The following is a 15,032-nucleotide window of genomic DNA, read 5'->3' on the forward strand; positions in this document are numbered from 1 at the left end:
CCCTACACCAAACTAATTATCTCCTAATTCCTAAAGTTTTTGTTGTTTTTTGATTTTTTTTTTCTCTTTTGAGTAGGTTTAAATTTTGTTTTTAATAAATGTATCCATGATTAAAGATCATAAATGATAGGTAAGTTTTACAATAATACTTCTTTAGTATTGAAATACTGGTACATAATTGTGATATGTTATTTGAATAAATATCACTATTAATAACATGTATAATAGAAAGGAAAGATTATATTTTGACAATGGTATTATATTACATTGTTTTATTTTCTAATAATCTAAATTCTAAAGTTTCTAGAAGTAAATGAATGAGTCAGATGAATTTTATAAATAAAAAAAAGTAGTTTGGAATTTTAAAAATAAATTCATTTAACAATGCCACTCACAATCCATAAACGTGTCAAACAGAGGTTGGTACGTGCGAGATTGTGGCCACGCTAAGCGTGATTTGCTGCCTCGTTTTACGAGTTCGGTGGACTACACATATAGACGTTGGCTCGGCCATATTCTTGGCTATTTCACTTAATTTTATTTTACCGCTTTTCTCTTGAGTGACCGTCAAAGACGATTTTTAAAAGCCCAGTTTATTATGTTAATTTAAAAAAAAACTAACACGTGCATGTAAATTTAATGTGAAAAGTCACATAATATATTTGGAGTTATAACAACGTTTATTTGGGGTTATAACATAATATATTTGGTGTTATATCAGCATATATTTGAGAATTATAACATAATTTATTTGGGGTTATAACATAATATATTTTAAGCTATAACAATATATGTATTTGAAGTTATAACATAATATATATGAGGTTATAACAATATATATTTGTGTTTATAGCATATTATATTTGAGGTTATAACATAATATATAGTTCAGTATATAATGGTCTGTGTTTGAGGGTATAGTATTTTTATAATATCAAATATATTATGTTACAATCCCAAATGTATGTTATTGTAACTCCATAAATATTATACTATTACTTCAAATATACATTGTTACAATTCTAAATATATTATGTTATAACCTCAAATATATTATATTATAACCACAAATATATGTTGTTATAACCCCATATATATTATGCTATAACCTTAAATATATATATTGTTATAACTTCAAATATATTATATTATAATCCAAAATAAATTATGTTATAAACCTCAAATATATGCTGGCATAACATCAAATATATTATGTTATAATTCAAAATAAATATGTTGTTATAACCCCAAATATATTATGTGACTTTTCATATTACACTTACACGCATGTGTCAGTTTTTTTAAATTAACATAATGAGTTGGGCTTTTGAGAACCGTCATTAGAAAAGACGGTCTCAAGTAAGCATTGTTGTTAGCGTTATCCTATTCTTGGCCATTTCACTCAAGAGGCTTGACTTTTCTAATATTTTTAGTTTATTATATAGAAGTAAAATATTGTATAATCATTGCATATTTGCATTATATAGGTTTTAAACTAGAGACCGGAGGTTTGAATCTTACCTGTAGTAATTTTTTGTTAGAATAATAACATTTACCCTCTCTAACATAATGCTCAAAATCCGTCACTATTATGAATGTCTTTTAAATAATAATAATTGTCAATTATCAAATTGTTACTCGGTCCTAATCCCATAGATGTCCTAGTTACTTTTGAGACGCTATTTATCTATCACTCTTAAATTATATTTTATTATTAATTTATAAGATAAAACATAGTCATGTAAAATCTTGTTTGATTCGTTTTAATGTAAATTTTATTAATATTAACTTTTTAAAATTTTAGATTATACATAATCTATAAAATAGTGCATTAAATAAAGTGCATAAAATAAATGAGACACTTAAAATGAATAGGAGGGAGTATAATAATATTTTATCAATTATTATATTTGAATGGACAAATTTAAACTTAATAACAATAACAAATACTTGCTCAATTGTTTTGTAGATTAATTGAGCAAGGATCTCTTTGCTTACTTGTTGGTGTTCTTGTTCTCTTGTCTTTTCTCGTTTCTATTATTATTATTATTATTATTATTATTATTAGTATTATTGTTTTCATTTTTGTTTTTAATTGTTTTTACTTATTTCTTTTATCTATATGCATTTTGTTTATCTTTCCTGTTACAGAAATTTATTTTAAACTTTCTCGAGTCGGGGGACTTTTTTGGTCGCGCTCTCCTTTATGGGTATGAATTGCTGCCGTCCTTCCATCTCCAGACTCTAACTATAGTTTTCTATGAGCGGGATATACTGAGTATGATGATGATGAATTTGATATTTGACGATTGAATGTGAAGAATGATTAAAGACATAAAAAGTTGTTGAAGTTAATAATCGATCCAATCTCTCAAAGAAAATTCACAACAAAAATTGTTACAGTAATTGTGGTTATAAATATAGTTTGGTTTATTAAAAGTCATAAACAATAATCATATTCAAATTGATTTATTTTCGTGGCAAGTTTATTCAACATTAGTAAAATTAATGTAATGGTAAGTTAATTGACTAAAGGAATTCAATTAAACATATTAAAAAGTTGAAAAAAAGAAAAAGACAAAGGAAAATGTTATTATGACCATAAATTGGAGAGTGCATACTCCATATGACCATACCTAAACAGACCCACAGGCCAAATCTGTTCCATACAGCACAGAGCAACAGCACATCAGTCTGAAAAGGACTAAACCATTAAAAGCCAATTGGAAGCATTTCCTCTTCCACAGACAAGTTGACCTTTAACAAAGATTTGGAGTAACAAAATATACTCTCGTCCTAATAAATTTGAAGTAAAAAGATATTATGGTATTTTGTAAGAAATTGATAATAAATAAAGAGAAATATTAAATTGCGTGGATGAAATTAAAAATAGATAAAATATATATATGAGATTAAAAGAAGTGACGGATTATGTCCAAAAATAGAAATAATGTAAAAAGAATGAGAAAGACCAAAATAACAATTAACTTAACAATCCGTCTTGTATGAAATTGTCTTACAATAAAACGACTTTAAAATAAAAATCTCATAAGAATTTGTGTTAATGTAAATGAGTGGGATTGATGGTATACAAGTTTTGCAAGTTACATAGTATATTTTTTTTAAATTCTATCTAAAAACTCAGTCTCATTTACAAAATCAATTTGGCCCTTGGTCCCATTTGCTACAATTATTCTAATCTAACCTAATAAACCAACATGGAGCATGACTCGATCTAAATCAAAATAACTTTATATAATCAAATCACTTTAACAAATTATTCATATATAAAAAAAAAAAAACTCAAAATTGATTCACTCAAAAAAAAAAAAAAAAAAAAAAAAAAAAAAAAAAAAACTCCATTGAAATAACATTCAAATTTTAGTGAACCACTAAAATATGCACCTTTGCCATTAAAAGAGTGAACATGTGTGAAATTTTAGTTAATAGGCTTTGCATAAAAAAGCAAGTAATTACACTTATCATAGTCTCATTGATTTTGCTATATTTTCTTTTAAGTTGGTCTTTTAATTTTGTTAAAATATTATTTTTCATTGGGATTTGACTATATTGGAATGTTTGACAAAATAATTTTTGTTGGCGTTTAAAATTTAAATTGGTTAAACATAAAAGAAAATATATATATTTAGTAAATAACTTTAATGTGGTTGAAAAAAGTTTTTCAAACCAAAATAAAGTAACTTTTTACCTATTTATTCTCAATAAAAACCCAACAATCAACAGTTAATTTTTAATTATCTTTTTAATAATTAATTTAAATAATTAACAAATCGACAAATACTTTTAGTTTTTGCTAGACAAATCAACTAAAAACTTCAAACAATCATTAGAAGCATTATATTTATAAGTACTTTTTTAACGGTTAGTCTTATATTAGATTGTCTCACCTTAATATGAGTTTATATAATTAGCATATTTCTCTAATTGATAATTTTAAAACACTAAATATATAATATTCAGTCAAGTAAACATAATTTCATCATAAAACGGTCTCATTTAAGTATTTAGATTTTTTTTTAATCTCATAAGATTATCTAAATCTAAAGGAAAAGAGGTGGAGCATATAAGTTTAGTCGGTTTGTGACTTGTAGGCCAATATCATGGCTGAGTTTTCAAGAAAGCTAACCATAGCTCACCAAAAAAATAATAAAAAATAAAAAATAAAACAAATATATTAAAAAAAAAAAAAAAAAAAAAAAAAAAAAAAAAAAAAAAAACTCATCAAGTCTTCCTCTAATCCTCTTCCTCAAGGGAAGAAAAAGGACGAAGGAGAGAGAAACTATGTCTTCCATCCTCCCACCCACACAATCTTCCTTAATCTTCTAGAGAAAAAAAAAAACTCCATTTTCTTTCACCATCAATTTCACCCAATTATTCCCATTTTTATTATCATCATCAATTTATCATCATATTTTTCAATTAAGATCCTCATTTTTTCCATCATTTCATCATGAGAAAAGGAAGATCAACGGTTAAAACAACCCCAAATCAAATCAGATCTACCCCGTTAAATCCATCGGTGAATGTAAAATTCCGGGGAGTTCGAAGACGCCCATGGGGTAGATTCGCAGCAGAGATCCGTGACCCGTTTAAGAAAACCCGGGTTTGGTTGGGTACATTTGATTCCGCTGAAGATGCTGCCCGGGCTTATGATAAAGCTGCCCGGGAATTTTGTGGGTCTAAAGCTAAAACAAATTTCCCTCTCTCTCCTATTTTTCCAGCGTCCAAATTATCTCCATGCGACGGCGTTTTAGTTGATAATGTTGAGATGATCCAACGGCCAGCATCAAGTGGGATGAGTTCCACTGTGGAATCCTACAACGCGTCACAGGTGATTAGAATAATTCAGAATAATCATGCTGTGATGAGGAATAGGGTTGATGATGATTGTAGAAGTGATTGTGATTCTTCTTCTTCTGTTATTGATGATGTTAATGGTGATGATGGTGATGAAATTGGTTCTTCATCTGTAGCCGTTGGATTCAAACAACCTCTACCGTTTGATCTGAATCTTCCGCCGATTGACGGTGGTGATGAGGGTTACTTTTTTGGGTTTGATGATGATTATAAAGCTACGGCGCTTTGTCTTTAGAACGAGCAGTCCGATGCACAAAGCGTTTTGATGTTCGAACTCGTGACCAGCTGTCTGATGACACGTGGGTGGTTTGTGTTTAACGGTAAAGATTTGATAATTTGATGTTCATTATGAAAATTTGAGAAACAAAGGGAAATAAAGAAAAAATGATTGATTTTGTTTCTCTTTTATATCTGTGTTTAATTTTATGTTCTTTGAAAATTTTATGTTGAAGAACAGGAAAAAAAAAAAGAAAAAAAATGGGTATGAAAATTAGATATGATATATTATGTTATATCATAAGTAACAACTTTTAGTTTATGTTAATTTGAGAATCAAGGTTTGCCCTTTTGATTTAGGGGAAATAGAGATGATATGAGGTATAATATACCGGGTATGATGATGATATGAGATCTAGGGCTTGTATGAATTGAAATTTCAAATTGGGGGAGGGTTTGAAGGTGGATTAGAGATGTAATATTATTAGAAATGATGATTATGATGGGGATTGTTTAGGTTTTGTTTAGAGATCAATGTTAATTTCCCTTTTTACCACAATATTACTCTTTGTATTGTAGAGAGAAAAAAAGGAAACTCTTGTAAGAAATGAAAATCCCAAAAGGAAAAATGGTTTCTTTATTGATGTTTATGATCAAAATTATGTGTTATGTGTTGGGTTTTGTTTGATTTTTGATTTGTGATGTGGGTTTGTTGGGATTTATCACTTTGTTTTAGGTTAGATTTATTTTGTTCTGTTGAACACATGCGTCAAAATGGGTTTTGTTCATTTGAGTTGATTCATTGTTCTTGTTCGTGTTGATGTGATGTACTTCCTCCATCTCTTTGAGCTCTTCTCTAAAAAGCTCACATTTTTGGGTATTATCTACTCAAAACCTAGCTTAAATGGGAGCTATTTCATGGCGATGGGATAATAGAATGTTGTAAGACTCTTGCAATGTGTCTTTAGTGCATCTTAAGCTTAATTTGACGATGAACTCTTGTCTTGATTTGCTATGGTTCATGTAGTCGACTTGACCTCATATAGTCAAATTAAGGCTTTGTTGTTATTGTGGGTAAAGCTTAATCTATTTTTATTCTTAAGTTGTATGGTCATTTTGGTTAGTTGGTGAGTTTTGTGAACACATAAGAGTTCCGTCTCTATGAATTTTTTATCATATAGTGGCTTTGTGCTTTGGAACTTCTATTTGCTTACCATCTCTCTTTAGCTTTTGAGTACAAATTGAAATTGGACGTGTCGTTTGGATCCTACTTGTAAGATGAAAATTGTATCATCTTTGATGACCTTTACTTTGTAATAAGTATTCTTTCGTCTCTCTTTTTTTTTTTTTTTAAATCTCGTCTCTTTAACTTTATACCATGTAATTTAAAAAACTCGTATATCTCGTATATTTAAATTATATAGTGTAAATTATATGAAGGTGGAGTACTAATTTCTCTTTTTTTTTTCTGACGATTACGCATTAAAAAAAAAAGAAATTAGGGTTTTCTCAAACTTTAATAGATAGCCTTGATTATCAACCAATTCCTTTTGCTTGTAGGTGTGGAATATCAGTAATCATTCCATCTCTCTTTACAGTAACCTTTCATAATAATTTTTATGGTAAACATGATTATTCTAAAATATAACTTTTTATAATATTCAAAAATTTACCATTAATGTTATTTGAGTTTTAAGTTTATTTTAAAAAGTAAAATAATGATAAAAATTGTATTATTATGTGAGAACTTTTAGAGAGAAATTAAGTAAAACGTTCTCGTTTTATGAACTTGTAATTGATATTAATATTCTTTTAAACAACATGTTACAGTCAGGTGCGGGTATTTCAGATTGGAGGAAGTATTAATAAATGGAGGAGTATATATAACTTTAAGTAACTAATCTTATAGAATCACTTTATTTTATGTACTCAATTAAGCAAATTATATGTCTAATTGTTGAGAGTTTTTCATTTTTTTTTATTTAAGAGGCTTTTCTAGTTAGAAATTTGTTTGATCTACCTCTCTATATCTCTTGGGCAATTAGGTCAACCTTCCCCCATTTAAATTTAGGTGTGAGGGCCATTATGAATTTGGTTGCATTATTTGGGAGGGATGGTGAGTGATGGGAACCATTGGTAGGCAATAGTCAATAGGGCATATCATATACTTTTAGTAATAGTAGGTTGTATGAATATTAGATTATTAGTATCAATTCTAAACCTACCTATATCTTTTATTTGTGTTATAAGACAAGTTTCTTACCTAAAAGTTTATTGTTCTGGTATGTATTTTGGTTTTTCATGGGAATTAATTTCGCAATATTTGTTATATTTTTATTTTTTATTTATTTCACGATATTTATTACACTATTATAAGAGTATGTCATAAAGTAATTTATAATTTATCTGAATTATTTCAAATTTATTTATACTTTATACATAATTACATCTTACACTTTTGTCATTATCAAGAACAATAATGATAATTTTGCTCTCATCCAAAAATTTCTTTAATACTTGTACAAGTTGAACCGGTGCAAATAGAAGTATGAAATATAGGTAGTATAATTTTTTGGTTCAAGTTGTTAATTTTGGCAACATTTGTTAGTATCTCTTTTTTAATCTATTTATTTTTTATTTTTTATATTTATGTTAAATATAACTGTTTTAATCTTAATCGTAAATTTATTATCTTTTTTTATTAATTAACTCTTATTTTTATCATGTACTTGTTGTTTGTCTTATTTTTCTATCTAATTTTACTTTCACTAATTTTCATCAAAAAATTAAGCAATCCTAAAAAAGAAGCTCATAGAGTAGCTAAGAAGCCATGGATGTATACATCCCAAGCAAGTAGAAACTTGGCTTATTGAGTTTCCTTTGTGTAAGAAAGTTGAAAGTTTAAGCCTTCTATTACAAAGGATTAATATTGAATTTTTTTTTATGTGAATTTATACTGATTATTTTTTTTGAAGTGAATGTATATATTGATTATTCACATAAAAAGATTAAGATGGGAAACAACTAACACAAGTGGATTGCACATCTACCCAACTTTGACCACCTAAAGCCTTTTACTTTTTCCTTTTTCCTTTATATATATATATATATATATATATATATATATATATATATATATATATATTATATATATATATATATATATATTTATTTATTTTTCTATTTATTTCTATAATATTCTTTGGTGGGTTAAATGAATCACGCATTAATTTGAGGCTTCTGCCTCCCTTAAAACCAATCTAAATACGAAAGCAAGTCACACTTCCCTATATAACCCTTCTATTTATGTTTCCCTTTCTTTGTTCTATTTATTATTTTATTAATAACCTAATTTCAACTTTAGATGATCAATAACAATATTTGAATTTTAATCTCAAAAGATTGAGATTAACTATATAAGTCAATATAACCCTTTTTATATGAGACCATCTCACCGTGAGATGATGCATACAAAAAATCCATTATGCTAAAAGTCCATATCAGTTCCAATGGTTGTCTATATAGGTTTTTCTTTTCCAATCATTTTAATTTTCTATCATCTCAATTTGTAAGTTTAGGTTATTTATATCACTTTCCACTCATATCCTCCAAGTCATATTCAGTCTTTCTAGTCCTTATTTTAGGTTTTCTAGGCTCTAGCATTCTCTCTTGTTAATTCGCTAATACCCCCGTCTTTGCACATGTCCAAACCAACTTAATATAGGCTTTACATGGAGCGGGCTTTGAAAGCACGACCTGACCATTTTTATTACTTAAATTTATTTATTCCTTATTGATTAATTTATAATAATTAAATTATTAGTTATAATAATTAAATTGTAGAAACATTAATATTCCTATTCGTATTGTCATTTATAATAATTAAGTTATCCATCAATAAAAGCTATTTACAAAGGCTTTTTCGTCCTTCATTAAACCCTTGCTTCATTTTAATTGTAATAGAGTCCGTTTATGACGTGGTCTATTTTCTAGAAATTTTGAAATCAATAAGTGAAAAAATAAAAAAAAATTAACAAAATAATTTAAGTTTCAAACTTATTCCAAAAGTAAGCGTGAAATTCTCAAACCTGAGGTTTGGAGCTGTTCGCAGTCACTAACTGCGAACAGGTCAAATAACTGTTCACAGTTACTAACTGCGAATAGCTATTTTGTCTTTTTTGACCTGTTCGCAGTTAGTAACTGCGAACAACCCCAAACCTCAGATTTGAAAATTTTACGCTTACTTTTGGAATAAGTTTGAAACTTAGATTATTTTGTTAATTTTTTTTATTTTTTCACTTATTAATTTGAAATTTTCTATTTTCTATCTGCCATTATAAAACCCTTCTTAAAATGGATCAATAGAGGCTCAAACGGAGGGCCCGGACCCGTTAAACGCCTTAATTTCTATTCTCTTCTTTCAAGTATATTTTTTACCTGATGAAAAAAAAATTCAAATTTGTTTATCAAACAAGAAAAAAAATATGTAAGATTACACTTGGTAGGATAATAATATAATATAGATGAATATACCATTGCATATGCATTAATGGATAATGTAAATCACATGATCCTCTCATTTTTGCAATAATTTCTATCACATGACTTTGCAATTTTTGTATTAAAAAAATTCCTCTTTTCAACTTTGAGTATCATCTTAGATTGAGATGCTCATTTATTCATCACTTGGATATGGACATACAAGTTTAAAATTTGAAATTTCTTTTGGAATTTTTAATCTTTTTTTTCTATTGGTTATAAATAGGATTTGTTTGGTATCTTTTGATTGATTTTTTTTCAATGTAAAAAACAAAAAATAAGATTTATATTTTAAGACCCGATCCTAAAAATAAGATTTGGTGAAAAAAATAATTATTTATATTTTAAGCTTTATATTATGTTTTTCTGTCAATTAAGTGAAAAATTAGATGAGTAATATCAATGAATATAAATTGAAAAAACCATTACTCTGTATTTTATAACCAATTATGGACACATATCAATTGGGTCATACATATATTGTCATTTTGAGGACATAAAAAAGAAAATGTAGGCTGAGTCATGCACCCCTTGTCACATGACTTGGACCATTGCACATGAATTATATTGAAAAAAGGTTTAACTATAATAATACCATACCGGTCTATTCATACCATCATATTCAGTAGACTAGCAGTTAATAAATTCCGCTAAGTTCAGGATCTTACGTGTTTTTTGGACTATGAGGAGGAGGTGAAATTCATAATTAGGATAAACAAGAACAAAAAGCGAGATGCACATTTGTGCTTGTAACATTTAAAGATTTACAATCTCATGGGTGATTATTCACTCATAACCTTAAAAATAATCAGTTAAAATCTTAAAATGATTAATTATAACCTGAAATTGGAGCCTTAAAATAATCAATAAGAGAAATAAGTTGATTACACAAGCTCATCGTGTGATGAGATGCTCTCATACAAAATTTGTTCATAAATTTTGAGGCTCACCACTTAGTAAGTGAGGTAGAATAGCCCAATCTTATAGGGCTATAATATTTTTCAGGCCCAGAATAAAGATAAATCAAATAGCTCAAGAGATAAGTATACCGAGCTGATTCATAGTCCACTCTCAATTACGGCCCATTTGTTTTGTCAACATGACAATATTGTTTAAATCTTGAAGGCTAAAAATTAGTTGGCCTTGTTTGGTTTAGGCCTATTTGAATTTGTCAACTTGAACATTAGAGTCTATTAGAGTCTATTCTCTCCGTTTCATAATGTTTGTTATACTTGTTATTTGCTGAGAAGCTTGCAATAATTAAAAGATAATATATTAATACTCATTCAGTTCAATTCTCGTTATTTGTGATCATAAATAATTACATTATTCTTTATGTTCTTATTTAAAATATTTCATTTAACAAATAGGCAGTTAAATAAGCTTTTGAAAGTTATATAAAAGATAAAGAATATCTAAATGAGATCTTATCACATTCGTTTTATTTTTAATTATACAGAAATTACAAATATAAATGAGTAAAATAATATATTAAATAACAAAAAAAATATATATAATCACACGGAGAAAGTTTAAGAAATCATTTTTTTCTGTTAGGTGAGGTGTATGATACAGATAAGTATCAAAAAAAAAGGTGTAAGATACTATGATTACTTAATGATGCCTACTTAATTAATTAAAAATCTTATTGGACGTGTCAATATTAACCACAAACCGCCGCATTGTATGATACCTTAAAACATATATTACTAGTTATTATCGTCCTAAATCAATATCAAACTAATGAAAATTATTGGTGGGTCATATCACAAGTGTCTTATTACAACTCCTCTCTGCCTATGGAGTTTGGGATCAATTTATGTTTTTTTTTTTTAAAAAAGACAAATATTTGATAATAAAGAAAGAGAAATTATAAAATATGTGAATGATATTTATAGAGTTAAATGTATGAGTGTATTGAAAGAGATAAATAGAATGTTGTCTAAAAATAAAACTACTGTAAAATAAGGAGTATAATTTAATAAAGACGAAGCTAAATGAAAAGATTATAGAGAGTTCATGGATAGTTTAGTAAGTATAGTAACATATTACATATATAAGAATTAGACTAGCTAGGTCAATGTAATCCATATGATCGTAATATAAAATCTTAGATGTAGTAATAGTTGTGGTATTGATAATAAAATAGTTGCAATGCGATTACAGGGGCCTACGGCAAATACATGTTAGTATCGAGTGAACAAAACATTCATTTCTACAAATATACTGATTATATGTTAACTTGATCTTGAATTCTCCCTAAATGAATATAATTTGACAATTATATTATCTTTTAAAGATACAATATATTAACAATAAAACTATAAAATAATACAACTCAATATTTTAACGATGTGATATCAATGAAATATTCGACAAACAACCGATTAATTTTAAGACTGATTTAACAAGTTGATTTCAGTTGATTCATAAAAACAAATTGGTTTAACCATTTTACAAATACTATATAATTGGCCATCTAACCATATAAAAACATAAAAAAAAAAAAGGTAGAAAATTCCAAGTGAAGTAGAAGTAGTAGGCATTTACGGGGACGTGGAGCAGAAGTGCAAGTCTCTTAACCGAATTTGCCGAGTATTAGTGGGCCACCCCAAATCAAGAATCACTTCACATTGCTTTTTGGAACCAGCCAGATATGAGTTTTATTACTCAAATGATATACAAATGAGTGAGAGTCTGAGAGACTTGATAATTTATGCTCCAAGCCTCCAATTAGTGTTATACTTTGTTTCCAATTAGTGTTATACTTTGTTTCTAGGTGAGACGATATTAATATGAGAATTTTATGTGCTAATAATTTGTATCAGCAGGTTATTTGACTCATGTATAAGGCATATTTTATGGTAAGACCGTCTCATATAAGAATTTGTATATTCTTGTGAGAGACTATTTCTTGATGACCTCAAAACAACAAAGAATCTATATGCTAATAATTATATTAGTTGGCTATTCAACCCAAATAAAAAGAGCATCTCATAATGAAATTGTTTCGTATAGAAATTTGTAAACAATTTTATCTTTGTTCACGAAAACAATTTTTTTTTTTTGGAGTTGGTTACATAAGATTCAATAGTAATATTGAGCTATTGGCCAAACATGTTTAAAGCCTAAAAGGAGCTAAGTGGCGCCAACCAATTGGTTTTAGTATGTAAGGCTTTGCTAATTCACATGGGAATGAGGGAGTGGGTGGGACAACTATATCATATTATCATTTGACCAAAAGATATGCTATTTATAGTGTTTGATCATCAATACTAAATAATGAGAATAATAATAAAAAAGTAATATAATTTATGTTTATTTTCGTTCAACAATTTTATTTTGTTCACAAAATTCATTCCAATGCATTATCATTCGAAAATGTGCTATAAGATGATAATGAAAAATTGTAAACAAATTTTATATGATCAAACTTTTCATCACCATGAAAATGACATGATTCATATTATGAAAATTTACACTATAAATTATTTTCATTTTCACCATTTAATAATGAGTAACAAACATAACTTTTCATGAAAGTAAAAAGTTAAAATAGAAAGTATATATTTTTTACTAATAATAGTTGAGTAGTTGCATCATAAAATATTAAAACATGGGTTTAATTACTAAAATAGGTTTGACATTGCCACCTAAGTTCCAAAGAATGTCTCTTTTCTGTCACTATTGAACTTGATGAAGCTTATTTTAAGGATCAATCAAATAATTGCAAAATTAAGCCAACGCCAACAGCTGTGACTATGCTTCCGTTAAACGAGTGTGATGAAACACTATAAAAAATCTTAAGATCATCATACCGCTTATGAAAAAATTATGGTCATGGTCTGGGGAAGGAAGAAAAACGACACCTCATACTCATAGAGTTGTGCGTTCAAAGAGTCCGAGAAAGGTCTTCAAAGAGAGAGATCCTGCAACTTAGAAATAGAATAAATCGAATAAATTGAATACGTACAAATAACTAAAAATAAAGATAAAAGTAAAGAATGAATTAAAGAGCGATAATTAAAGGCAATGAACAATAACAATTGATAGGTAAAAGGGACAGGTTTAGTAATCTAGGACGTGGATAAGGCGCCGCCAACTGCCCTGTCCCTGGTCAGCTCCTTGGAGAGGTGAAATTCATGCAGGTCACTTTTAATTTGTTACTCCCATATTCTCTTAGGTCTTCCTAAACTTCTCTTACCCTCCACTATAATACATTTGATCCTTCTTACTGGATCATACTAAGCATAGTAAGCATATTTCTAATATAGTCATATTATAACATGAATTTTAATATATATTTCTTTTTTATGATTCGAAAAAATCTAATAATAATAATTTTTTTAAAATTAATCTGTTGAAACAAATCATACACAAAAATCTAACTTACTCATCTCATCCAACTTTACATTGGTGCATATAAACCAAATATTTGATTGAATTACCCTAATTTCATCAAACCCTTACTTCGTTTCCCAATTATAGAGCAACATCCTAAGTTACAACCAGTCTAATAAGTTTAGTTTCTGAAAGCTACAAACATAACTATTTCAACTGTTAAAATATCTATTTAAAGGCTTAAAATCACAACTTTAAGATTTAAAATCCTTACTTCAAACTTTAATTTTCCTTTAACAATATTGTCTTAAATTGTTTAATAATTCCTTCGTTCTGAAATACTGGCTACATTAGAAATAGTGGTATTATTCATCTTTCTAGCTTATTTTATATATGGTAACTAATGTGTAAAAAGAAATACATTCAAGTGGGATCTTGTTTGAATCGTCTAATCGCATACTTTCCCTATATCAAATTTTTAAAATTTTTATTTAAGAAGAATTTAAGATATAAATGATTAAAATTATGCATTGAATTGCATAAAAAGTAATATATAACAAGTATAATGGAATTATATAACACCAATTAATGATAGTTGGATAAAATCAACATAGGAAAAGCATAGATAAGTATTCAATAAATCTTATAATAGTGTCTTAAATTAGCCTTTGATTGTGAATTAAAAAAGTAATGATATTTACGGTCTTTAGGCTGTACATAAAAATTAACAAATTCTCTTTATCATTAATAATTTTAAATTTTCTGACAACTAATACTTTATATAATAATTTTAACTTTTCAAGAAAGAATCAATGGTAAAATAATAAAGTATAATTAAATAATTATATTTTCAAAGCAAAAATAATATTAAATTACATAAATTAATACAAAATTCTTTTTTATATACAATCCTAGAAATTGCATATATCATTTTCCTTAAAAAAAAAAAAAAATTCCAAATAATGTGACATTATTGAGTAAAAAAAATAATTTGATTTTAAAATTCTAAAAAGTTATAGAGTACTATATTTATTCTACTACCATCTATAAAACAAATC

General features: G+C 27.3%; 1 protein-coding gene across 1 annotated transcript; it reads left to right on the forward strand.

The window, feature by feature from the left end:
- The first annotated feature begins 4,222 nt into the window (after nucleotides 1-4,222).
- LOC130818321 (ethylene-responsive transcription factor 3-like) lies at nucleotides 4,223-5,753 on the forward strand. Its single transcript, XM_057684448.1, has one exon. It carries the CDS (start codon nucleotides 4,472-4,474, stop codon nucleotides 5,111-5,113), a length of 642 nt encoding a protein of 213 aa, XP_057540431.1. The 5' UTR covers nucleotides 4,223-4,471; the 3' UTR covers nucleotides 5,114-5,753.
- The last annotated feature ends 9,279 nt before the right edge of the window (nucleotides 5,754-15,032 follow it).

Source organism: Amaranthus tricolor, chromosome 7 (assembly GCF_026212465.1).
Source record: "Amaranthus tricolor cultivar Red isolate AtriRed21 chromosome 7, ASM2621246v1, whole genome shotgun sequence".
Taxonomy (NCBI): domain Eukaryota; kingdom Viridiplantae; phylum Streptophyta; class Magnoliopsida; order Caryophyllales; family Amaranthaceae; genus Amaranthus; species Amaranthus tricolor.